General features: G+C 40.1%; 2 protein-coding genes across 3 annotated transcripts in view; one reads left to right on the top strand and one right to left on the bottom strand.

Annotated features, from left to right (window-relative positions):
• Positions 1-26149, top strand: part of LOC143679809 (uncharacterized) — a 113843-nt gene that overhangs the window by 55856 nt on the left and 31838 nt on the right. The window lies entirely within an intron of this gene.
• The window catches only part of GOLPH3L (golgi phosphoprotein 3 like), an 80388-nt gene continuing 77693 nt past the window's right edge, over positions 23455-26149 (bottom strand). The window contains exon 5 of the mRNA XM_077156128.1: positions 23455-23890. Coding sequence (XP_077012243.1) covers positions 23463-23890 — 428 coding nt within the window. The 3' untranslated portion in view covers positions 23455-23462. The remainder of the gene's footprint in view (positions 23891-26149) is intronic.

Below are 26149 nucleotides of genomic sequence, written 5' to 3'. Positions count from 1 at the left end.
TGCAAAAACACTTCCTAAATTTGTACATTTAGTCACCATCATTATACACCCCAGGCATTCCCAGATTACACCATCCCAGTCTCCATCGTCCAACCTCCCCCCCAATCTTGTTTGTGCCTCCAGCCCCCCTCCCTCCACCATTCTCACATTCAGTTTCATTCAGTGTTTTAACATAATTGTATTACAGTTAAGTAGTATTGTGTTGTCCATTTCTGAGTTTTAACATTCAGTCCTATTGCACAATCTGTATCCCTTCAGCTCCAATTACCCAATATCTTTTGATGGTCTCTGTTGCCAATGAAATTCTCCAAGTTTATTCACTAATGTCAGTTCATGTCAGTGAGACCATACAGTATTTGCCTTTCGTTTCTGGCTTATCTCATTCAGCATAATGTCCTTAAGGTCCATCCACGTTGTTAACATACTTCATAACTTTATTCTGTCTTACAGCTGCATAATATTCCATCGTACGTATATACCACAGTTTGCTGAGCCACTCGTCTGCTGATGGACATTTTGGCTGTTTCCATTTTTTTGCAATTGTAAATAATGCTGCTATAAACATTGGTGTGCAAATGTCTGTTTGTGTCCTTGCCCTCATGTCCTCTGAGTAGATACCTAGCAATGGTATTGCCGGGTCATATGGCAATTCTATATTTAGCTTTCTGAGGAACCACCAAACTGCCTTCCACAGTGGTTGTACCATTTGATATTCCCACCAACAGTGAATAAGTATGCCTCCTTCTCCACATTCTCTCCATCACCTGTCATTTTCTGTTTTATTGATAATGGCCATTCTGGTGGGTGTGAGATGATATATCATTGTGGTTTTGATTTGCATTTCTCTAATAGCCAAGGAAGTTGAGCATCTCTTCATGTGCCTTTTGGCCATTTGTATTTCCTCTTCTGAGAAGTGTCTGTTCAAGTCTTTTGCCCATTTTGTAATTGGGTTGTCTGGCTTTTTGTTTTTGAGTTGAACAATCTCTATAAATTCTGGATACTAGACCTTTATCTGATATGTCATTTCCAAATATTGTCTTCCATTGTGTAGGCTGTTTTTTTACCTTCTTGACAAAGTTCTTTGATGCACAAAAGGGTCTAATTTTGAGGCCTTCCCATTTCTTTCTTTCTTTCTTCATTGCTCTTGCTTTGGGTGTAAGGTCTAGGAAACCGTCTCCTAGTATAAGATTTATAAGATATTTTCCTACATTTTCTTCTAAGAATTTTATGGTCTTAGATCTAATGTTTAGGTCTTTGATCCATTTTGAGTTAACTTTTGTATAGGGTGTGAGATATGGGTCCTCTTTCATTCTTTTGCATATGGATATCCAGTTCTCTAGGCACCATTTATTGAAGAGACTGTTCTGTCCCAGGTGAATTGGCTTGACTGCCTTATCAACGATCAATTGTCCATAGATGAGAGGGTCTATATCTGAACACTCTATTCAATTTCATTGGTCAATATATCTATCTTTATGGCAGTACCATGCTGTTTTGATCACTGTAGCTTCTTAATATGCCTTAAAGTCAGGTAGCGTGAGACTTCCGACTTCATTTTTTTTCCTCAGGATATTTTTAGCTATTTGGGGCACCCTACAATTCCAGATAAATTTGGTTATTGGTGTTTCTATTTCTGAAAAGTAAGTTTCTGGGATTTTAATTGGTATTGCATTGAATCTGTAAATCAATTTTGGTAGAACTGACATCTTAACTATATTTAGTCTTCCAATCCATGAACACAGTATGCCCTTCCATCTATTTAGGTCTTCTGTGGTTTCTTTTAACAGTTTTTTGTAGTTTTCTTTGCATAGGTGTTTTGTCTCTTTAGTTAAATTTATTCCTAAATATTTTATTCTTTTGGTGGCAATTGTAAATAGAATTCATTTCTTGATTCCCCCTCAGATTGTTCATTACTGGTGTACAGAAACACTACAGATTTTTGAGTGTTGGTCTTGTAACCTGACACTTTGCTTACTCATTTCTTAGCTCTAGTAGTTTTGCTGTGGGTTTTTTGGGGTTTTCGACATATAGTATCATATCATCTGCAAACAGAGAGTTTTACTTCTTCCTTTCCAATTTTGATGCCTTGTATTTCTTTTTCTTGTCTAATTGCTCTGGCTAGAACTTCCAACACGATGTTGAATAACAGTGGTGATAGTGGATATCCTTGTCTTGTTCCTGATCTTAGGGGGAACATTTTCAGTTTTTCCCCATTGAGGATGATGTTAGCTGTGGGTTTTTCATATATTCCCTTTATCATTTTGAGGAAGTTCCCTTCTATTCCTATCCTTTGAAGTGTTTTCAGTAGGAAAGGATGTTGAATTTTGTCAAATGCCTTTTCTGCATTAATCAAGACGATCATGTGTTTTTTCTGCTTTGATTTGTTGATATGGTGTATTACATTAATTGATTTTCTTATGTTGAACCATCCTTGCATACCTGGGATGAATCCTACTTGGTCATGATATATAAGTCTTTTAATATGTGGCTGGATTCGATTTGCTAGAAGTTTGTTGAAGATTTTTGCATCTATATTCATTAGAGGGATTGGCCTGTAGTTTTTTTTTTTGTAATATCTTTATCTGGCTTTGTAGAATTTTTAGGTAGCTTTCCTTCTTCTTCAATTTTTTGAAGAGTTTGATCAGGATTGGTACTAATTTTTTTCTGGATTGTTTGGTAGAATTCACATGTGAAGCCATCTGGTCCTGGACTTTTCTTTTTGGGGAGCTTCTTAATGACTGATTCAATTTCTTTACTTGTGATTGGTTTGCCGTGGTTGTCTCTTTCTTCTCGAGTCAAAGTTGGTTGTTCATGCCTTTCTAGAAAGTTGTCCATTTCATCTACATTGTTGTATTTATTAGCATAAAGTTGTTCATAGTATCCTGTCATTACTTCCTTTATCTCTGTGGGGTCAGTGGTTATGTCTCCTCTTCCATTTCTGATCTTTTTATTTGCATCCTCTCTCTTCTTTTTGTCAATCTTGCTAAGGGTCCATCAATCTTACTGATTTTCTCATAAAACCAGCTTCTGGTTTTGTTGATTTTCTCAATTGTTTTCATGTTCTCAATTTCATTTATTTCTGCTCTAATCTTCATTATTTCTTTCCTTTTGCTTGCTTTGGGGTTAGTTTGTTGTTCTTTTTCTAGTTCTTCCAAGTGGACAGTTAATTCCTCGATTTTTGCCCTTTCTTCTTTTTTGATATAGGCATTTAGGGCAATAAATTTCCCTCTTAGCACTGCCTTTGCTGCGTCCCATAAGTTGATATGTTGTGTTTTCATTTTCATTTGTTTCGAGATATTTACTGATTTCTCTTGTAATTTCTTCCTTGACCCACTGGTTGTTTAAGAGTGTGTTGTTGAGCCTCCACATATTTGTGAATTTTCTGGCACTCTGCCTATTATTGATTTCCAACTTCATTCCTTTATGATCTGAGAAAGTGTTTTGTATTCCGTGGGATTCTTGGAGAATATTCATCTTTTGCTACATTTAGGAAGTTTTGTGTCATTATTTATTTACCTATTCCTTCTTCCTCTTTCTTTTTTTCTTCTCCTTTTGGGACTTTCACGTATAGATTAGTATGCTTGGTGCTGTACCATGCCTCTTATACTATTTTCACTTTTTTGTTGTTGTTGTTTTATATGGGCAGGCACTGGGAAACGAACCCGGGTCCTTGGGCATGGCAGGCAAGCATTCTTACCTGCTGAGCCACTGTGGCCCGCCCTATTTTCACTTTTTATAATTCTTTTTTCTTCTCAGCCAGGCTCACTTCAATTGTCTTGTTTTCAAGTTCACTGATTCTTCTTCTGTCAGCTCCAATTTGCTGTTTAAGCCTTCCTTGGAACTTTTCATTTTAGTTATTATAGTCCCCAACTCCAGTAGTTCTGTTTGATTCTCTTTTAAAATTTCTGTCTCTTTTAAGAGATCCTCATTTGTTCATTCATTGTTTCTTTGATATCCTTTGGTTATTTTTCTACATTTTCCTTCATCTCTTTTAGCATATTGAAGATAATTTTTTAAGTCTTTTTACAGTATATCCACAGTCTGGTCTTCTTGGTTGATGTTTTCTGGATTTTTGTCTTCTTTCTTTGGATTGGTCATTATTTCTTCTTTCTTTGAGTGTCCTGTAATCTTTTGTTGTGTAACTGAGAAATTAGGATTTAAGGGATGACTTTGCTTACTGAATCATTATATAAATATTCCTTTTTGTTTTCTGTTATATTGGCACAAACAGAGGGAAATACCTGAAATTCAGCTACCCTGATATCTGACATGATTGTAAAAGCCCTTATCTTTTGCCTTTGTGACTGTAAAAGCTGTTACTCCTTTTACCTGGTCATTTTCTTTTAGGACAAAGGCCCTAATACTAATGAAAAATTTGCCCCAACCATTTGTTAATTGTATCAGCTAGACTCTACTGTTGAAAGATAATTTGTCTCCCTCCCTTTGGGCTTCCACCTTTAGTGTGGAAGTGATAGCTCTGCCTCCCTGTTTTCTATTGATAATAAGACTGTCTCCTTTCCTGCTTTGAACTTGCTATTTGAAATGACCTCATTTCCCTTTGCTAAAATCCTTAAAATCCTTGAACCCAGGGAGACAGATTTTGGGCTGCTAGGCCATCTGCTCTCCTACCACACACCAAGTATTAATAAACTATATTTGTCCTTGAAACCTCGGTGTCTCAGGAATTGGTTATTGAGTACCTCAGGCAGAAGAATCCATAGCCATTGTTTGGTAACAGTTGTACACTGTACATTTTAATGTTTCAAAATGTTAGCTCTGGAATTTATTCTCTGAGATGTCAGTGTCTTGAGTTTGTATACAGCAAATGATATGGCAGAGATTTTCTTGAGTGTTACAAGCTGACAAAACCAAGCAAACCCAAACAAAAAAATGCCTTTCATAATGTTTGCAAATTGACTTTGTGTTGGCTGGTGCTCTCCTGCAGAGTTCAGCCATTCTATTAAGAAGGCCAGTCCAAAGTGAATGCAAAGCTCTTGGCCCTCCTGTTATTTCGGGGTCTGCGTCATGTCCTGGGTTTATGCTTGCTAGTGACCTTATGAGTTCCCTGTTTACAGGAATTTGAGTGCCCCCACCACTCCCCAAGAGACAGGCCTTCTCCCCACTCCTGGGTGTTCCTCTGTAGGAAGGAAAGCTGGTAGGTCTTTGCCCGAGGCTGTGGGACAGTTGTTTACTTGGTTTTCATCATCTCAAGCTGCTTTTGCCTAGAAGGCAAATTCTGGGAGGATGGGCACTCTGGGGAGGAGTTTCCTAGTCAGTCTTTCCGCCTGGAAACAAAGCCAGTGACCCACAAAGGGACTGCTGGCCAGTTCTAAAAACTTTGGCTTTGCATTTATTCCCATCAAATTAGGAAACTGCTTACCTGGCATTTTATAGTTTTTATTTTTACATTAAACTTTTAAATCCATTTAACTTTACTTTGGAATATGGTTTGAGTGAAGACACATCTTAATTTTTTTGAAATAATAATTAGCACGTACTGGGCTTTACATAACAGAAACGTGGTTTTGGTCAAGAAGACTTCCTGAAGGGGGTAGGAGTCCAGCTTGGTTTCTAAAGTTAGTTAAAATATGCTATGTACATGGGGAGTTTCAAATAGGTTACGAAAAACAAAATGGTAGCCAAACTATTTATATTGAAGAAAAAGATTCAACCCCAAACCACATCTATTTTAAGGGTTCTTATGGAGTATTTTTTCCCCCAATTGAATCTAGTTCTTTATGATCTGGAATGCAAAGGAAAACTAATCCAGTAATTGAGTTGGGCTGCTAGAAAAAGGAGAATTCTGCCAGGAAGTGGCCCTTGTTGTGTCTGATTGGCATTCCATGAGAATTTTATTGCTTTCTGGGGAGAGATGGTTTCCTCTCTCACTCATAAATAAGTCATGTCTGGTCCGCCCCTTTTCAAATGATATTAACTAAAGAGAAAGGAAGACAAAGGCCTAGAAAGACTGGGCACACGGGAACAAAGATCCATGTGTACCTGTATAGTACTATACCTGTATAGTACATATAGCACCTCCCACCTGACAGGGATTGACCTCGCTCCTGCTCTCCCGCTGCCCCCACCCCTCCCCCTAGCTCCCAGGAAGCACATTAACTTTGGCTGCTACAACCTTGTACACTTTCCACCCCAGGCACATCTTGTTTTGAGAAAAGAGAACATAGCCAGATGTTTTCCCAAACTTGCATGCAAGCTCTGGCATTCAGCCACCTGTCTCCCAGCCCCATAGTGTGAAGAGTGGTTGCCATAGGTGCAGGCATACTTGAGTCATTTTCTTGCGGTCTCACTTGTCATGAGGCAATTGAAGCTCTCTGTAAGTTCCCCAAATAAATGCCTAAGGACCGATCACCCTATTGTCCATGGTTTCTTTCTGCAGAATCTCAAGCCCTGGTGTGGGGAGGTTTAGGGCAGTCTGAGCTGGGTACCCCCTATTTTTTCTTGCAGGGTGCATCCTGCCACTGGTTCAGTGGGACTCAACAATGCATGTCACAGATACATAGGGCAATATCAAAAAGCAGTTTTACCTAAATTATTTCAGCATTTAAACTATTTATATTCTTTAGGGGATGAAGCACATCTTTAGAAATTGTATAAATATATATCTGTGGGCATTTTAGAGGAGTAGCTGTGTGGAAAAAGGGAAGAACATGTTAATATATGTTAATTAGAATTCTCTTAATGGTTTTATTGTTAAAAGATAATATCCTAGTTTCATAAGCCTTTTTATAGTCTACTATTTGCATATACCTTAGAATGATATTTTTTTGAAATCTAGAGATATGTGAAAAGCACACACATTCAGGCAATTCAAGCATATTACCAATTATTTTGTACCTATTGTGTCCCTTGCTGGAATAGCTGCAATTCTTCCTCCTCAGCCTGGAGAATCTTCATTCTTCCAGACCGAGCTAAAATGGAGGGAAGAGAGTGTAGTGGTTAAGAGCATGTGTTTGAACTCAAGGTCTGCACTGTACCCTCAGGTAAGCCTCATCTGTCTGAATAAATTTTCTTTCAAATACCTCATAGGGGTTGCTCAGATGTGGCCTCACTCTCTTTAAGCTCAACTCTGTAAGTGAAACCATTGCCTTCCCTACATGGGTCATGACATCTACGGGTGAAAGTCTCACCGGTGATGTGGGATCAACTTGGCCAATTCTGAACAAAAGGGGGAACAGAAGTAAAACTAATAAAGTATCAGTGGCTGAGGGAGTTCAGTAGAGTCGAGAGGCCACTCTGGAGGTCACTCTTACATAAGCTTCAGTTAAACAAAACCATTCCAGCCAATCCTAAAGAACACCTAGGGCAATATATAAGATTTACAAAGATTCCATGCACCAGGGTAACTTTCCAGAAACCTACAACCTCCAGATGGGTCCCTGGACCAGATAAATTCTGAAACCTAGAGGGTCCAGCCTCTCCAGAACATCAGATAGTTCCATCTCCCTATCCCATGTTATTGACAGCCCCTTCCAACATGAAAAAGGTAGAATGGCCATAGCCCAAATATAGCTAAAGAGCAGGAGAAAGATCAAAGGTGATGGAGTTTGTATTAGTTAGGGTTCTTTTCAGAAACAGAATCAACAGGGAACACTCGCAACTATAAAATTTATAAAAGTGTCTCTAGTGACTGTGGGAATGCAGAGTCCAAAATCTGCAAGGCAGGCTGTGAAGCTGATGATTCCAATGGAGGGTCTGGACAAACTCCACAGGAGAAGTTCACCAGCCAAAGCAGGAAGAGAGTCTTTCTCTTCTGAATCCTCCTTAAAAGGCTTCCAGTAATTAGATTAAGCATCACTCATTGCAGAAGACACTCCCCTTTGGCTGATTACAAATGCAATCAGCTGTGGATGCAGCTGACGTGATCATGATTTAATTCTATGAAATGTCCTCATCGCAACAGACAGGCTAGCACTTGCCCAACCAGAGAAACAGGTACCACCACTTGGCCAAGTTGACACATGCGCCTGACCATGACAGTCCATTCCTTGTCAACTTGGGAACTATACACATCGCCTTAAATCATATCTAATTTCTAAATATAAAACAATAACACACACATATTTTCTTTCACCTAACAATACTCAACTGCCCTGCATATAACTGGAAACACATTAAATCTCTCCAGAATAGGGTGCAAATCCTTGGGTAATATTCATTCTTTTTTTTTTTTTATTAATTAAAGAAAAAAAAAGAAATTAACCCAACATTTAGAAATCATTCCATTCTACATATGCAATCAGTAATTCTTAATATCATCACATAGATGCATGATAATCATTTCTTAGTACATTTGCATCGATTTAGAAGAACTAGTAAAACAACAGAAAAAGATATAGAATGTTAATATAGAGAAAAAAGTAAAATAATAGTACAAAAAAAAAGACAAACAAACAAATAGACAGATGAAAAAAAAAAACCTATAGCTCAGATGCAGCTTCATTCAGTGTTTTAACATGATTACTTTACAATTAGGTATTATTGTGCTGTCCATTTTTGAGTTTTTGTATCTAGTCCTGTTGCAAAGTCTATATCCCTTCAGCTCCAATCACCCATTCTCTTACCCTGTTTCTAACTCCTGCTGGACTCTGTTACCAATGACATATTCCAAGTTTATTCTCGAATGTCGGTTCACATCAGTGGGACCATACAGTATTTGTCCTTTAGTTTTTGGCTAGACTCACTCAGCATAGTGTTCTCTAGGTCCATCCATGTTACTACATGCTTCATAAGTTTATTCTGTCTTAAAGCTGCATAATATTCCATCGTATGTATATACCACAGTTTGTTTAGCCACTCGTCTGTTGATGGACATTTTGGCTGTTTCCATCTCTTTGCAATTGTAAATAACGCTGCTATAAACATTGGTGTACAAATGTCCGTTTGTGTCTCTGCCCTTAAGTCCTTTGAGTAGATTCCCAGCAATGGTATTGCTGGGTCGTATGGCAATTCTATATTCAGCTTTTTGAGGAACCGCCAAACTGCCTTCCACAGTGGTTGCACCATTTGACATTCCCACCAACAGTGGATAAGTGTGCCTCTTTCTCCGCATCCTCTCCAGCACTTGTCATTTTCTGTTTTGTTGATAATGGCCATTCTGGTGGGTGTGAGATGATATCTCATTGTGGTTTTGATTTGCATTTCTCTAATGGCCAGGGACATTGAGCATCTCTTCATGTGCCTTTTGGCCATTTGTATTTCTTCTTCTGATAGGTGTCTGTTCAAGTCTTTTTCCCATTTTGTAATTGGGTTAGCTGTATTTTTGTTGTTCAGTTGGACAATCTCTTTATAAATTCTGGATACTAGACCTTTATCTGATATGTCATTTCCAAATATTGATTCCCATTGTGTAGGCTGTCTTTCTACTTTCTTGATGAAGTTCTTTGATGCACAAAAGTGTTTAATTTTGAGGAGCTCCCATTTATTTATTTCCTTCTGCAGTGCTCTTGCTTTAGGTTTAAGGTCCATAAAACCGCCTCCAATTGTAAGTTTCATAAGATATCTCCCTACATTTTCCTCTAACTGTTTTATGGTCTTAGACCTAATGTTTAGATCTTTGATCCATTTTGAGTTAACTTTTGTATAGGGTGTGAGATACGGGTCTTCTTTCATTGTTTTGCATATGGATATCCAGTTCTCTAGGCACCATTTATTGAAGAGACTGTTCTGTCCCAGGTGAGTTGGCTTGACTGCCTTATCAAAGATCAAATGTCCATAGATGAGAGGGTCTATATCTGAGCACTCTATTGAATTCCATTGGTCGATATATCTATCTTTATGCCAATACCATGCTGTTTTGACCACTGTGGCTTCATAATATGCCTTAAAGTCAGGCAGCGCGAGACCTCCAGTTTCGTTTTTTTTCCTCAAGATGTTTTTAGCAATTCGGGGCACCCTGCCCTTCCAGATGAATTTGCTTATTGGTTTTTCTATTTCTGAAAAATAAGTTGTTGGGATTTTGATTGGTATTGCATTGAATCTGTAGATCAATTTAGGTAGGATTGACATCTTAACTATATTCAGTCTTCCAATCCATGAACATGGTATGCCCTTCCATCTATTTAGGTCTTCTGTGATTTCTTTTAGCAGTTTTTTGTAGTTTTCTTTATATAGGTTTTTTGTCTCTTTAGTTAAATTTATTCCTAGGTATTTTATTCTTTTAGTTGCAATTGTAAATGGGATTTGTTTCTTGATTTCCCCCTCAGCTTGTTCCTTACTAGTGTATAGAAATGATACAGATTTTTGAATGTTGATCTTGTAACCTGCTACTTTGCTGTACTCATTTATTAGCTCTAGTAGTTTTGTTGTGGATTTTTCCGGGTTTTCGACGTATAGTATCATATTGTCTGCAAACAGTGATAGTTTTACTTCTTCCTTTCCAATTTTGATGCCTTGTATTTCTTTTTCTTGTCTAATTGCTCTGGCTAGAACCTCCAACACAATGTTGAATAATAGTGGTGATAGTGGACATCCTTGTCTTGTTCCTGATCTTAGGGGGAAAGTTTTCAATTTTTCCCCATTGAGGATGATATTAGCTGTGGGTTTTTCATATATTCCCTCTATCATTTTAAGGAAGTTCCCTTGTATTCCTATCTTTTGAAGTGTTTTCAATAGGAAAGGATGTTGAATCTTGTAAATGCCTTCTCTGCATCAATTGAGATGATCATGTGATTTTTCTGCTTTGATTTGTTGATATGATGTATTACATTAATTGATTTTCTTATGTTGAACCATCCTTGCATACCTGGGATGAATCCTACTTGGTCATGATGTATAATTCTTTTAATGTGTTGTTGGATACGATTTGCTAGAATTTTATTGAGGATTTTTGCATCTATGTTCATTAGAGAGATTGGTCTGTAGTTTTCTTTTTTTGTAATATCTTTGCCTGGTTTTGGTATGAGAGTGATGTTGGCTTCATAGAATGAATTAGGTAGTTTTCCCTCCACTTCAATTTTTTTGAAGAGTTTGAGGAGAGTTGGTACTAATTCTTTCTGGAATGTTTGATAGAATTCACATGTGAAGCCGTCTGGTCCTGGACTTTTCTTTTTAGGAAGCTTTTGAATGACTGATTCAATTTCTTTACTTGTGATTGGTTTGTTGAGGTCATCTATTTCTTCTTGAGTCAAAGCTGGTTGTTCATGTCTTTCCAAGAACCCGTCCATTTCATCTAAATTGTTGTATTATTTAGCATAAAGTTGTTCATAGTATCCTGTTATTACCTCCTTTATTTCTGTGAGGTCAGTGGTTATGTCTCCTCTTCCATTTCTGATCTTATGTATTTGCATCCAATCTCTTCTTCTTTTTGTCAATCTTGCTAAGGGCCCATCAATCTTATTGATTTTCTCATAGAACCAACTTCTGGTCTTATTGATTTTCTCTATTATTTTCATGTTTTCAATTTCATTTATTTCTGCTCTAATCTTTGTTATTTCTTTCCTTTTGCTTGCTTTGGGGTTAGTTTGCTGTTCTTTCTCCAGTTCTTCCAAGTGGACAGTTAATTCCTGAATTTTTGCCTTTTCTTCTTTTCTGATATAGGCATTTAGGGCAATAAATTTCCCTCTTAGCAGTGCCTTTGCTGCATCCCATAGGTTTTGATATGTTGTGTTTTCGTTTTCATTCGCCTTGAGATATTTACTAATTTCTCCTGCAATTTCTTCCTTGACCCACTCGTTGTTTAAGAGTGTGTTGTTGAGCCTCCACGTATTTGTGAATTTTCTGGCACTCTGCCTATTATTGATTTCCAACTTCATTCCTTTATGATCCGAGAAAGTGTTGTGTATGATTTCAATCTTTTTAAATTTGTTAAGACTTGCTTTGTGACCCAGCATATGGTCTATCTTTGAGAATGATCCATGAGCACTTGAGAAAAAGGTGTATCCTGCTGTTGTGGGATGTACTGTCCTATAAATGTCTGTTAAGTCTAGCTCATTTATAGTAACATTCAGATTCTCTATTTCTTTATTGATTCTCTGTCTAGATGTTCTGTCCGTTGATGAGAGTGGTGAATTGAAGTCTCCAAATATTATGGTTTATGTGTCTATTTCCCTTTTCAGTGTTTGCAGTGTATTCCTCACGTATTTTGGGGCATTCTGGTTCGGTGCATAAATATTTACGATTGTTATGTCTTCTTGTTTAATTGTTCCTTTTATTAGTAGGTAGTGTCCTTCTTTGTCTCTTTTAACTGTTTTACATTTGAAGTCTAATTTGTTGGATATTAGTATAGCTACTCCTGCTCTTTTCTGGTTGTTATTTGCATGAAATATCTTTTCCCAACCTTTCACTTTCAACCTATGTTTATCTTTGGGTCTAAGATGTGTTTCCTTTAGACAGCATATAGAAGGATCCTGTTTTTTAATCCATTCTGCCAGTCTATGTCTTTTGATTGGGGAATTCAGTCCATTAACATTTAGTGTTATTACTGTTTGGATAATATTTTCCTCTACCATTTTGCCTTTTGTATTATATATATCATATCTGACTTTCCTTCTTTCTACACTCTTCTCCATACCTCTCTCTTCTGTCTTTTCGTATCTGACTCTAGTGCTCCCTTTAGTATTTCTTGCAGAGCTGGTCTCTTGGTCACAAATTCTCTCAGTGACTTTTTGTCTGAGAATGTTTTAATTTCTCCCTCATTTTTGAAGGACAATTTTGCTGGATATAGGAGTCTTGGTTGGCAGTTTTTCTCTTTTAGTAATTTAAATATATCATCCCACTGTCTTCTAGCTTCCATGGTTTCTGCTGAGAAATCTACACATAGTCTTATTGGGTTTCCCTTGTATGTGATGGATTGCTTTTCTCTTGCTGCTTTCAAGATCCTCTCTTTCTCTTTGACCTCTGACATTCTAACTAGTAAGTGTCTTGGAGAACGCCTATTTGGGTCTACTCTCTTTGGGGTGCGCTGCACTTCTTGGATCTGTAATTTTAGGTCTTTCATAAGAGTTGGGAAATTTTCAGTGATAATTTCTTCCATTAGTTTTTCTCCTCCTTTTCCCTTCTCTTCTCCTTCTGGGATACCCACAACACATGTATTTGTGCGTTTCATATTATCATTCAGTTCCCTGATCCCCTGTTCAAATTTTTCCATTCTTTTCCCTATAGTTTCTGTTTCTGTTTGGAATTCAGATGTTCCATCCTCCAAATCACTAATTCTATCTTCTGTCTCTTTATATGTATCATTGTATGTATCCATTGTTTTTTCCATCTTTTCTACTTTATCCTTCACTTCCATAAGTTCTGTGATTTGTTTTTTCAGTTTTTCTATTTCTTCTTTTTGTTCAGCTCATGTCTTCTTCATGTCCTCCCTCAATTTACCGATTTCTTTTTTGAAGAGGTTTTCCATTTCTGTTCGTATATTCAGCATTAGTTGTCTCAACTCCTGTATCTCATTTGAACTATTGGTTTGTTCTTCTGACCGGGCCATATTTTCAATTTTCTGAACGTGATCCGTTATCTTCTGCTGGCTTCTGGGCATTTAGTCAGATTTCCCTGGGTATTGGACCCAACAGGTTGAAAGATTTTTCTGTGAAATCTCTGGGTTCTGTTTTTCTTATCCTGCCCAGTAGGTGGCGCTCGTGGCACACGTTTGTCTGCGGGTCCCACCAGTAAAAGGTGCTGTGGGTCCTTTAACTTTGGAAAACTCTCGCCCTGGGGGAGGTTCACCAGCCGAAGCGGCTTGGAAGAGTGCCAGCTGTCCCGGGGATCCGAATGCGGGGAGGGTCGCCGGCCGCCGCAGCCCGGGAGAGTGCCCGTCTGAATCTCCTAGTCGGCCCCGGGCGCCAAGCGTGGCGGGAGGGTGCCAGCCGCCGCGGCCCAAGAGAGTGCACCGTTCCCAGCCGGACTGGGAAGTCACGTGTTTGGAAGGGACCCCGGTCACCATTCTCCGCGGCATGGGGATCTCTGATCCAATTCTCCCAGTTGGTCCGGGGGGCCACGCGTGGGGGGGGCACCAGCCACCGCGGCTTGAGGGGACCGCCTGTCCAATTGTCCCAGCTGGCCCGGGAAGCAGGAAGGGAGGGACTCCGGCCGCTTGCCGCCCCGTCCGGGGAACCCCGCGCCCCTCGGCGATCTCACCGGAGCGGGTTCTCTCAGCCAGTCAGCCGTTCCAGGATGGGGTACGCTGTCTTTTTGATCTCTGTCGTGGCTCCGGGAGCTGTTCTGTATTGTTTCTACTCCCCTAGTAGCTGTTCTGGAGGAGGAACTAAGATCCGCACGTCTTACTAAGCCGCCATCTTCTCTGGAAGTCTAATATTCATTCTTAAACTTGATATCTTACAACTTAAATAGTATAACGTGAACAAAACAGCATTACAGTTCTCGTTTCTGTACTGATCATGTAGTCGAAGTTCATATTTATCACTACCTTCTTTGACTACCCATTCCATGTTCCCTTTACCCTCAGCAAACACTTCAGCTGGCCATGGTTCTTTGCCTGATGTGGTGGCCCACACCTTCAATCCTGAAGTTTCAGACCGACTGGTAGTCCTGCCTGGATTGGGTTGTTGCAATTTTCCATTGATTTTAATCACAGGGCATGGTAGTACTAAAAGATGCCCTAGGGGATCTCCTACATTCAAAGAAAACTCTTCTTTACCTCCATTACGTAGTTGCAGTCCTACTTCCCCCTGGTAGTCGGGGTCAGTCACCCCTGACAATAATGTAATTCCCTTCTTGGCTTGTTGATCCAGTGACATAAGTAGCCCAAAGTGACCAGGTGGCAGTCTTAGATTCCAGTTGAATGGAATCATTGTTGTTTCTCTTGGTGGAAGCACTCCCCATTTTGGAACTAAAACATGTAGACCAGCAGAGCTCAGGGTTGCAAGGACAGGAAGCAAAAATTTTCCTGGTGGATCACTAGGGGTAATAGTGAGTGGTACCACTCCCATTTCCACCTCTTGGTTCCTGGACCCATGGATCCTGGCTATGGGAGAAACAGCACCATACAGTGGATGCTGATTCAGAGCAGCATCCTGAAGAACATTACCCCAGCCCTTCAGGGTATTGACACCTGGTAGGCACCATAATTGAGTTTTCAAAAGGCCATTCCACTGTTCTATCAATCTAGCTGCTTCTGGATGATGGGGAACATAGTAAGACCAGAGAATTCCATGAGCATGTGCCCATTCCTGCACTTCATTTGCTGTGAAGTTTTGTTCCTTGATCAGAAGCAATGCTATATGGAATACCATGATGATGGATAAGGCATTCTGTATGCCCACGGATGGTAGTTTTGGCAGAAGCATTGTGTACAGGGAAAGCAAACCCATATCCAGAATATGTTTCTGTTCCACTTAGAACAAATCGCTGCCCCTTCCATGAAGGGAGTGGTCCAGTGTAATCAACCTGCCACCATGTAGCTGGCTGGTCATCTTGGGGAATGGTGCCATATCGTGGGTTGAGTGTAGGTCTCTGCTGCTGGCGGGCTGGGCACTCAGCAGTGGCTGTAGCCAGGACAGCCTTGGTGAGTGGAAGTCCATGTTGCTGAGCCCATGCATAACCTCTGTCTTTACCACCATGACCACTTTGTTCATGAGCCCATTGGACAATGACAGGAGTTGCTGGGGAAAGAGGCTAACTGGTATCCACAGAACGGGTCATCTTATCCACTTGATTATTAAAACCTTCCTCTGCTGAAGCCACCCTCTGGTGTGCACATGGGACACAAATATGTTCATGTTTTTAGCCCACTCAGAAGGGTCTATCCACATATTTCTTCCCCAGACCTCTTTGTCACCAATTTTCCAATTACGGTCTTTCCAAGTCCCTGACCATCCAGCCAAACCATTAGCAACAGCCCAGGAATCAGTATACAAACGCACCTCTGGCCAGTTTTCCTTCCAAGCTAAATGAACAACCAAGTGCACTGCTCGAAGTTCTGCCCACTGGGAGGATTTCACCTCACCACTGTCCTTCAAGGACACCCCAGAAAGGGGTTGTAGTGCTGCAGTTGTCCACTTTCGGGTGGTACCTGCATATCGTACTGAACCATCTGTAAACCAGGCCTGAGTTTTCTCTTCCTCAGTCAATTCACTGTAAGGAAATCCCCAAGAGAGAGCTCTGGTCTGGGAAAGAGAAAGTAATGTGGCAGGAGTGGAGACCATGGGCATTTGGGCCACTTCTTCACGTAACTTACTTGCGCCTTCAGGACCTGCTCTGGCCCTATCTCATACATACCATTTCCATTTTACAATAGAGTGCTGCTGCACACACCCAACTTTATGGCTTGGTGGGTCAGACAACACCTAGCTCATGATAGGCAACTTGGGTCTCATGGTAACCTGGCGGCCCATGGTTAAGTGTTGCCTCTACTAAGGCCAAGTACCAGGCCAAAAGCTGTTTCTCAAAAGGAGAGTAGTTATCTGCAGCAGATGGTAAGGCTTTGCTCCAAAATCCTAAGGGTCTGCGTTGTGATTCTCCTATAGGGGCCTGCCAAAGGCTCTGGACAGCATCTCTATTTGCCACTGACACTTCCAGCACCATTGGATCTGCTGAATCATATGGCCCAAGTGGCAGAGCAGCTTGTACAGCAGCCTGGACCTGTCCTGTCGCAGAGCCTCCTCTTGTTCAGGTCCCCACTCAAAATTAGCAGCTTTTCTGGTCACTTGATAAATGGGCTGGGGTAGCACACTCAAATAAGGAATATGTTGTTGCCAAAATCCAAAAAGACCAACTTGGCATTGTGCCTCTTTTTTTGTTGTAGGAGGGGCCAGATGCAACTTATCCTTCACCTCAGAAGGTATATCTTGACATGCCCCACACCACTGAACACCTAGAAATTTCACTGAGGAGGAAGGCCCCTGTGGTTTTGTTGGATTTATCTCCCATCCTCTGAAGAGCAAATGCCTTACCAGTAAGTCTAGAGTAGTTGCTACTTCTTGCTCACTAGGTCCACTCAACATGATATCATCAATATAATGGACCAATGTGATGTCTTGTGGGAGGGAGAAACGATCAAGGTCCCTGCGGACAAGATTATGACATAGGGCTGGAAAGTTGATATACCCCTGAGGTAGGACAGTGAAAGTATATTGTTGACCTAGCCAGCTGAAAGCAAACTGTTTCTGGTGGTCCTTACTAATAGCTATTGAGAAAAAAGCATTTGGAAGATTCATAGCTGCATACCAGGTACCAGGGGATGTACTGATTTGCTCAAGCAATGATACCACATCTGGAACAGCAGCTGCAATTGGAGTTACCACCTGGTTGAGTTTACGGTAATCCACTGTCATCCTCCAAGATCCATCTATTTTCTGCACAGGCCAAATAGGAGAGTTGAATGGGTATGTGGTGGGAATCAACATTCCTGCATCCTTCAAGTCCTTAAGAGTGGCAGTAATCCCTGCAATCCCTCCAGGAACCCGGCATTGCTTCTGATTTACTATTTTGCTAGGTAGAGGCAGTTCTAGGGGGCACTTGGCTCTCCCATCATTATAGCACTCACTGCAAGAGTTAGAGAGCCAATGTGGGGATTCTGCCAGTTGCTCAGTATGTCTATACCAATTATACATTCTGGAACTGGGGAAATAACTACAGAATGGGTCCAGGGGCCCACTGGACCCACTGTGAGATGGACCCGAGCTAAAACTCCATTGATCACCTGGCCTCCATAAGCCACCACTCTGATTGGTGGACCAGAGTGATGTTTTGGGTCCCCTGGAATTAATGTCATTTCTGAACCAATGTCTAATAATCCCTGAAATATCTGATCATTTCCTTTTCCCCAATGCGCAGTTACCCTGGTAAAAGGCCGTTGTTCTCCTTGGGGAAAGCTTGGAGAAAAATTAATAGTATAAATTTGTGGCAGTATAACAGGGTTCTCTCCCAAAGGGACCTGGCCTCCCCTTCATTCAAGAGGCTCTGGGTCTGTAAACTGTCTCAAGTCTGGAAATTGATTAAGGGGCCGTGAATCTGTGTTTTTGTAATTCAGGTTAGACTTCTTTCTGTTCACTTGACCTAGAACTCTTTTGTTTATACAGCTTGAATGAGAATTTAGTAGACTGCCCTTTTATTGTATTTCTAGGTACCCCATGATTTACTAGCCAACACTATAAATCTCTGCATGCCATATAATTCTGACGCCTGCTTTGAATTTGCTGTCTATTATAATAGCCTCGTCTCCCTATCTTTGGCGATTAAGTGCTGCCACCTGGCTTCTGCCAACTCGGGATCCCGTCATCCCCATTGTGTTTAAGGATTCCAGCTCAGTGACAGCAGTTCCTACAGTAATATCTGACCTACAGAGAAGTGCAACCACAGTGCTCTTCAGGGATGATGGTGCTAGTCTCACAAATTTATTTCTCACTGTTCTGGTAAAAGATGCATCCTCCGGACATTCCTGGGGTGTAAGAACAGGCTTTCTATGGAAACATAAGAATGTTTCCACTCTAATATTCCAATCTCTCTAAGCCTCTGGATCCCCTCATCTATCTACCTTATACCAGGGCAGTTCTGGCATTTCAACCTCAGGTAATGTTGGCCACCTTTTGATCCATGTTGAAACCAACCACCTAAACAAACTGTTAATACCTTTTCTAACCCCTTGAGCTATTAACATTGAATGCAGAATCTCTGCTTAGTGGGCCCATATCAATAAATTCAGCCTGATCCAGCCTTACATTCCTCCCACCATTATCCCACATCCTTAAAATCCATTGCCACACATATTCCCCTGATTTCTGTCTATATAAATTGGAAAACTCACAGTTTTTTTGGAATATAACATACCTCCTCATGTGTGATACTTTGTACCTCAACTTTACGGGCCTTTTGGGACTTTAGTCTAGTTATAGGTCTGGAAGAAATGAGGGGTGGTGTGGGTGGGTCGTGAAAAGAATTAGAAATATCTTCCAAGCTATTTGCCTCAGGGCCTTCATTTGCAGTTTCATCTGGTGAAACAGGATTAATCACTCTAGGGCTAATCCCTTCAGGAGGAGGTTGGGTGGCCCAACTCCTCAAGGCAGGCTGGAGGTGGGGTGGTAATGTCCTCAGGGCAAACTATTAAGGGTTATCTGGAGAAGACTCAGCATGATCTAGGGTTTCAACCTTACCCCCGACATCATTATCAATCCATATGTCACCATCCCATTTTTCAGGGTCCCACTCCTTTCCAATGAATGCCCTCACTTTAATGGCAGACACCATGCAACACTGAGATTTCAGTTTATGTTGTAAAGTTGCTACTCTAACAATAAGATTCTGAGTCTGATTTTCAGAGATCTCACATCTATGGCTATAAAAATAAGATTTTCCTTCAGGATACATCTGTCAGACGGCACTTAAGCTTCGCGTTTGAAGCCTTAAGCCCATCCTTTCACTCCTTAATGTAGCCAATCTAACAACCACCACCCAACATCTCTATATCTCTTATTTCTACAAAACCCTGGAAAGGTGTCAAAAACATTATCCCCTAGAGCCTGGCTTCATACAAGCGAAGCATTAGGAGAATCAAATGGTGTTATGTTGACCAGCTCTTTTGCCAATTCACTCCATGGACTGGGAGTGTCATTCTGATTATGGGAATCAGAGTCCTTAGTGCCTTTGAGTCCAGTCAGAGTAGAAAACCATTCATAAAAACCCATTTTTAAGATTCTGTTTCTGAAAAACCACTCCTGGTACCAAGATGTATTCGTTAGGGTTCTCTAGAGAAAAAATCAACAGGGAACACTCACAAATATAAAATTTATAGAAGTGTCTCACATGACCGTGGGAACGCAGAGTCCAAAATCCGCAGGGCAGGCTGTGAAGCCGACGATTCCGATGGAGGGTCTGGACAAACTCCATAGGAGAGGCTTGCCAGCCAAAGCAGGAAGAGAGCTTGTCTCTTCTGAATCCTCCTTAAAAGGCTTTCAGTGATTAGATTAAGCATCACTCTTTGCAGAAGACACTCCCCTTTGGCTGATTACAAGTGGAATCAGCTGTGGATGCAGCTGACATGGTCATGATTTAATTCTATGAAATATCCTCATTGCCAACAGACAGGCCAGCACTTGCCCAACCAAACAGGTACCACCACTTGGCCAAGTTGACACATGAACCTGACAATGACAGAGTTATACAGAGAAGGTAGGGTTTAACAAATATGATTGCTGAATCATTAAACTGATATTTTAGTCTCCAGTATCTTAGAGCAGCTAGAAGTAAAAATCTATAACTGAAATTGCAACCCATATCAACCTCTGAAATCTGTTGTATAACTAACTGTTGTGCTGCTTTGAAATTTATTGTTTTGTATATGTTATTTTTCACAAAAAAGAAAAAAAAATTGACGTGAAGATAAAAGAATATATATTCCTTCTAGCGTCCAATGTTCAAGAGCAGTTAGAAGGAAAAATCTGAGATGATGGTATGGTAGCCCATAACAAACTCTGGGATCTGTCCTGTAACTATGTGTTGAAGAGTGCTTTGAAAACTATTGTTTTTTTCTTTCTTTGGTTTGTATATATGTTATACTACACAATAAAAAGAGTTAAACACCCCATAGGGTAGTTTAGTGCTGTGAATAAGTGAGATAATATATGTAAAGTGTTTAGTGTAATATCTAACAACAGAAGTGCTCACTAGTAATAGCCACTCTAAGCAAATATAACTTCTCTAAGTCTTTTCTATTGTTTGCAGGAAGAATGTTATTTCTATCCTTGTGCATCAAACAATATTTTTATTTCTATTTGACATTTAACCATAGAGTAACTTAGTTGCTCACCTAAATGTTTGTCTTGTCCACTATTCTGTGAGTTTTGGGGAGCTGGAATTTCATCCTAGACACTATATCAGCACCTAGTAAGTGTCAGTTATATTTAAGTACTCCATATATATATATATATATATATATATATATATATATATATATATATATTTTTTTTTTTTTTTAGCATGGGCAGGCTCTGGGAATTGAACCCGTGTCTCTGGCACGGCAGGTGAGAATTCTGCCACTGAGCCACCATGGCAATGCTCTCCATATTTTCTTGATGGATGAATTATAGGCAAAATATAAAGGGGTGTTCTTACATTTAAATATGAAAACTTTAAGAGTTTGTTTAAAATTCAGCTTCCAAGGCCCCTAACTCCAGATCAGATTTATTTTAAGAACCTGCATTTTAGCAAGGTATCCTACACACATACACACACACGGGTGATTTTGGTGTAGGTGGTCTTTGCACCACTTTGAAAAATATTGTATAAAGGATGACTCATGGGATGGGCTTTATCTTAAAAACAGGGATATATAAACAAGCCTAGTAAATAAATTCATTGTTCTTTGTGTTGTAGACATTCTAAAGGGAAGAACAATAAGCCAATTACAAAATGTATCAGTACAATTGTCTTTTTCTATGTTGACTCTGCTATAGTTAAGCATGTTACTAGTATTTGGAGCTAAAGACTTTCAGCTCTTAGATCAATTCAGGTGCCATCTGCAATAGATATTAATAGATGAGAACATACTCATTCTTCTCATGGTAATAATGGTATAATTGGGTAATTTTTATTTTGACTGAGATGAAGACAGTAATCAGATTTCACATTAGTTGGTGTTGTTTAGCCTTGATGTGCCCTGCTCCCCTGCCTATATATGTTATAATTTTAGTATTTATGTTCACCTAATTTTCCACACAGGATGAAATAGAGGCTGGTATGCCAGTGAAGAGGGGAGGTATTGCAGGCCTTGTGCAGGAAATTCTTAGTTCCAATTAAAAAAAAAAGTTTTAAAGTTGTGCAGAGCATAAAGAGACCAGAGAGCCAAGAGTTGATCTTTATTATACAGAAGTGATGGCCAAATGCATTAAATGAGCAAGTGTTTGGCAGTGAACATTATGCAGATTCAAAATAAAGACATCTTTGTCCTATTGGGATGCAATATAAAAATAAACACTGATCAAAAGAAACTTCTACTCCCTTATCAAGCTGAAACTTTCCATAGGAAAACCTGGTTTCAATTTATGTCAAATTATTCAAATGGCAAGAAAAAGCCAAGTCAGGTAGAGAAAACACACAAATGGGCTTTTATACTTTTAGAAAATCAGAGTAGAGCTCTTTCAGCCTCACATCTACAATTTGCTTCATATTACACTTTGCATCTTTAGTCATCTAGATACCTGGAGTGAAAAACAAAATCTTGAGTTGGGGAATTTTTGTGGGGTTGGGTAGGGTTGGGGGAGGAGGTAGTTATAATCATTCATTTAATTGATTTCTGATCAGGAAGCTCAGATCGGGTCTGGGTTATCTGTAAAACAGCTCCAGGACAGCCTATTTTTTGTAATGGTCATGAGGCAGGATTCATTAAAAGTAACAGTAAGGCAAATGCCTATCCTCTTTAGCTCCCCAAGTATTGTATTTTGTATCAGGATAATTTTGACTGTCTAAATAAGCTAATAATAAAGCTTCTCTCTCCTGCCTTCATGACCTAAGTTAAAAATGTTTTAGAAATTTGCCCCGAAAGAGGGCTGTGTTGAATCAAGGCTGATGACTAGGAGCGTGTCTATAAATTAACTACAAGCTAAACCACCCCTAGATCTCTTAAATACAGATAGAATTTCTCAATTTATCTGGGAAGCCAAAAACAGGGAACATAAGATCTGGAGTTCTTATATCTGGACTCAGGATGCTGCTTGCTGCTATTCAGCGAGTGAAATTTACAGCTTCCTCAATTCAGAGCAGAGACATTTAAAGTAATCTGGAGGAAACAGGATAGTCGTGTGCTAAAGAGTAGAAATTCTTGTGCCACATCCCTCCCTCACACATTCTATGCTGACTGCCTGGAGGAGGTGTTAAGAGATAACATGTTTTCACTTAGACTCTTCTCCATAGAATGAGGGATGACAAGAAGGAGTACTGAATATACTTCTAGTTCTAGAACTATGAGAACCAGGTAACTAAGTTTGGGACTTTTTCATTAGATTAGAAAAGGAAAGATGAGAAAATCATAATCCTAGAGACTATCTGCTCCAAAAATTAGTTTTTTTTTTCCCATTTCCCCTTATTCAAAGATACAGTTATTCCAATAAGCAACATTACTTGGCAGAGTCTGAGAGACAAAGGCTTTGAAAGAGCCATGTATTTAAGATAGGAAAAATCCCCCAAACTTTAAACAATGAAACAAATGGTTTGCTCTTCTCATTCATGTTCTTTGACTAGAAAAATCCAACCCCCACTGAGATATTCTTGCTTGTCCAAACTCACACTGGATAAGACTAAGCTGAGATGGGAGAAAATATTCATTAGATGTGTGTAGTTCCAGTTTATTCCCCTCTGGAATGGAAGTACAGAGAGAAATAAAATCTGCTTATAATAATTAAGGTCTGTGGAGAAGCCCTGATATTGCTCTCCCCAAATCATGAATCTGATTCCAGAGAAGGAAAAAAATGATACAAAAACATCTCATGACACAAAACCCAGTGATGGGGTCTCTGATGGGCAGCAGCAGGAGAGAAGGGGAAACCCACCTGTTGGCTTTAGGATTTATTGAAGGCTGCCAGAACAGCCCAGATCATCTCCGTGGCACTGTGCTTTGTGCCCTCCACTTCAGGGTCCAGTTCTACTAGGTCCTTGGCTCGATTCATTGCCACATCATACTTCTCATCTGTTAGGGAGGAGAAGACATTCTCTAGCACGTCGGAGGAGTGGGCTAGCACCAGGAGGGCCAGCGTCCGCTTGTCCATACGCTGAGGGTCGTTTACCCACCGCTCTAGTACACTCTCTTGAAGTTTTTTCACCAGTCGCTGCTTCTCTGTAGTATTGGTCACTGGATGAGTAGTCATGTCAAATAGCAGGAAATTCTGTTTCTCAGTAGTTAGAATGCCCTTCTCTACCAGGTTCTTTGCAATTCGTTCTCGTACATTCCTCAGCTGGTACTGTAATTTGAAGGGGTTCCAGGTCTCACCTATGGGGAAAAGAAACAGGACATAATGAACAGAAAGAGAAAAAGTGAAAAAAGTAAACTAGTTATTTGTAATCTTGAATGATTACTTTTTAAAAAAGTATAGTCTCTATTCATTCCTCAGTCCATTTGCTTCTCAGCCCTTTATAGTCTGGTTTTGACTCTAGCCTTCTTTCACACTAAAACAGATTCAAAAAGTGTCACCAAGGACTTCCATATTGCTAGAGCTTATGGACTTCATTTCTGTTCTTATCTTACATGACTTCTCTAATAATACTTTAATCACTCTTGTATTTTTAAAATCTTCATTTGGATACTAGGCTCTTTTGGATGTTTTCTACTCTGTATTGAAGAAGTTTTAGTCCAGGCTTCCTTCCTCTACTTAGAGTTCCTACTTGTAGGGCAGAAGGTCTACCCCAGGCATAGGAGGCCAAGAATACTGCCCCATCTTGCTCATAGAGCAGAAGAGATTTCATAGTGTAAGAGGCAAGCCCAGAAGCCCTGGGCCCACCATCACTCCCCAGCTCCCACTCCCGTGCCCCTCACAGAGTAGGGCTATCAGTCATGGAGAAACAGGCCACTGTCTCCACTCCCAGCTCATGTGCAGTGGCCCAAGAGGGGAGGCAGGCCTGAAAGATGAAGAACTCTGCAGCTCTGTTTAAAGGGATTGACTGTGTTAGGAAGAGTGTGGAGAAGTGCCTAAGGTGTTGTTGAAAACCATGGAGAACTTGGTGGAGGGATTAAGAGTGTGCATGTAGCTCCATGATACTGGCACCAGCAAGTCAAATGGCAGAGCAGTATCAGCTTAACAGAGGAAACTGGAGAAGGAGAAAGCCAAGAAAACCCCTCCTGGGATCGTAGTCAGCTCTGGGGTCTGAGAGGCTGTGTGCATGCACTGGGCTGTACCCACTCAGGAAAAGTCAGAGTAGGATGTGGGGAAGACTTGAAACCAGTCCCCAGACCACACAATGATCCATCAATAAAGGGTGGAAGCCTCACTGGCAGAAGGGATTAATCACAACCTCTAATTACAATAAACTACACCAATCCAGGGGCAACTCCTAGGAAGTTACAAGCACTCACACAACCATGAGAGTGCTCAAGGTGTACTGAAAGGGGCTTAAGTGTGACCTGTCCAGGGGCATCCCCTAGGGAAGCAGGCTAAAAGATAAAAACAAGGGGAAAACATCTGAGCAGGAATATCAGAGGCTGTAGACTGCAGAGGAAATGGAGTTCAGAGTTCCTTAAGCCAAGTCACTAACATATGAGAAAGCAAAGAATGAAGTCAACCACTAGGGTGGAGGAGAACATACAGAGGTGCAACACTAATTATAAAAATATCCAATTTTCAACAAAAATTTTGAGACTTGTAAAGAAACATTAACATGTAACCCATTCATAGGGAAAAAAACAGGTAACAGAAACTGTCCAGAAGTTAGATTTAGCAGACAAAGACTCCAAAACTGCTATTATAAAAACATTCAGGGAACTAAGGGAAGTTACGACTTATCACATAGAGAATATCTATAAAGACACAGAAAGGATAAAAAAGAACCAATTGGAAATCCTCCAGTTGAAAAATACAATAACCAAAATGAAAATTCACTGGAGGGATTAACAGTAGCTATGAGCAGGCAGAAGAAAGAATCAGTGAGTTTGAAGAGAAATCAATAGAGATGATGCAATCTGAAGAACACAGAGAAAAAAGAACAGAGCCTTAAAGAAATGTGGGAAATGATCAAACAGAACAACATACATATAATGAGAGTAGTGGAATGAATGGAGAGAAAGGGCAGAATAAATATTTGAGAAAATAATGGCTGAACATTTCCCAAATTTGATTAAACCCCCCAACAACATTGGTCTACACATCCAAGAAGCTCAACAAATTCCAAGTAGGATAAATATGAAGAGATCTGTACCCAGACATACTGTGGTTGAAAGTAGAAAACCAAATATAAAAGGAGAATCATGAAAGCAGTAAAAGAAAAACGGCTTATCTCACAGAAGGGAACTTCAATAAAATTAAAACCTGACTTTCTATCAAAAATAAGGAGGCCTGAAATTAATGGCATGACTTATTCAGAGTGATCAAAGTAAAAAACTGCTAACCAATATAGGACATGCAAGGGTAGTTCAGTGGTAGAATTCTCACCTGCCATGCAGAAGACTGGGGTTCAATTCCCAGTCCATGCACTTCCCCAAAAACAATAATAATAAAAAATAAAAACCCATGTAAAACAAGCACACAAAATTCAACAA

The sequence above is a fragment of the Tamandua tetradactyla genome, chromosome 4 (genome assembly GCF_023851605.1).
Source record: "Tamandua tetradactyla isolate mTamTet1 chromosome 4, mTamTet1.pri, whole genome shotgun sequence".
NCBI lineage: Eukaryota > Metazoa > Chordata > Mammalia > Pilosa > Myrmecophagidae > Tamandua > Tamandua tetradactyla.
This window is presented reverse-complemented; position numbering and strand designations above follow the sequence as displayed.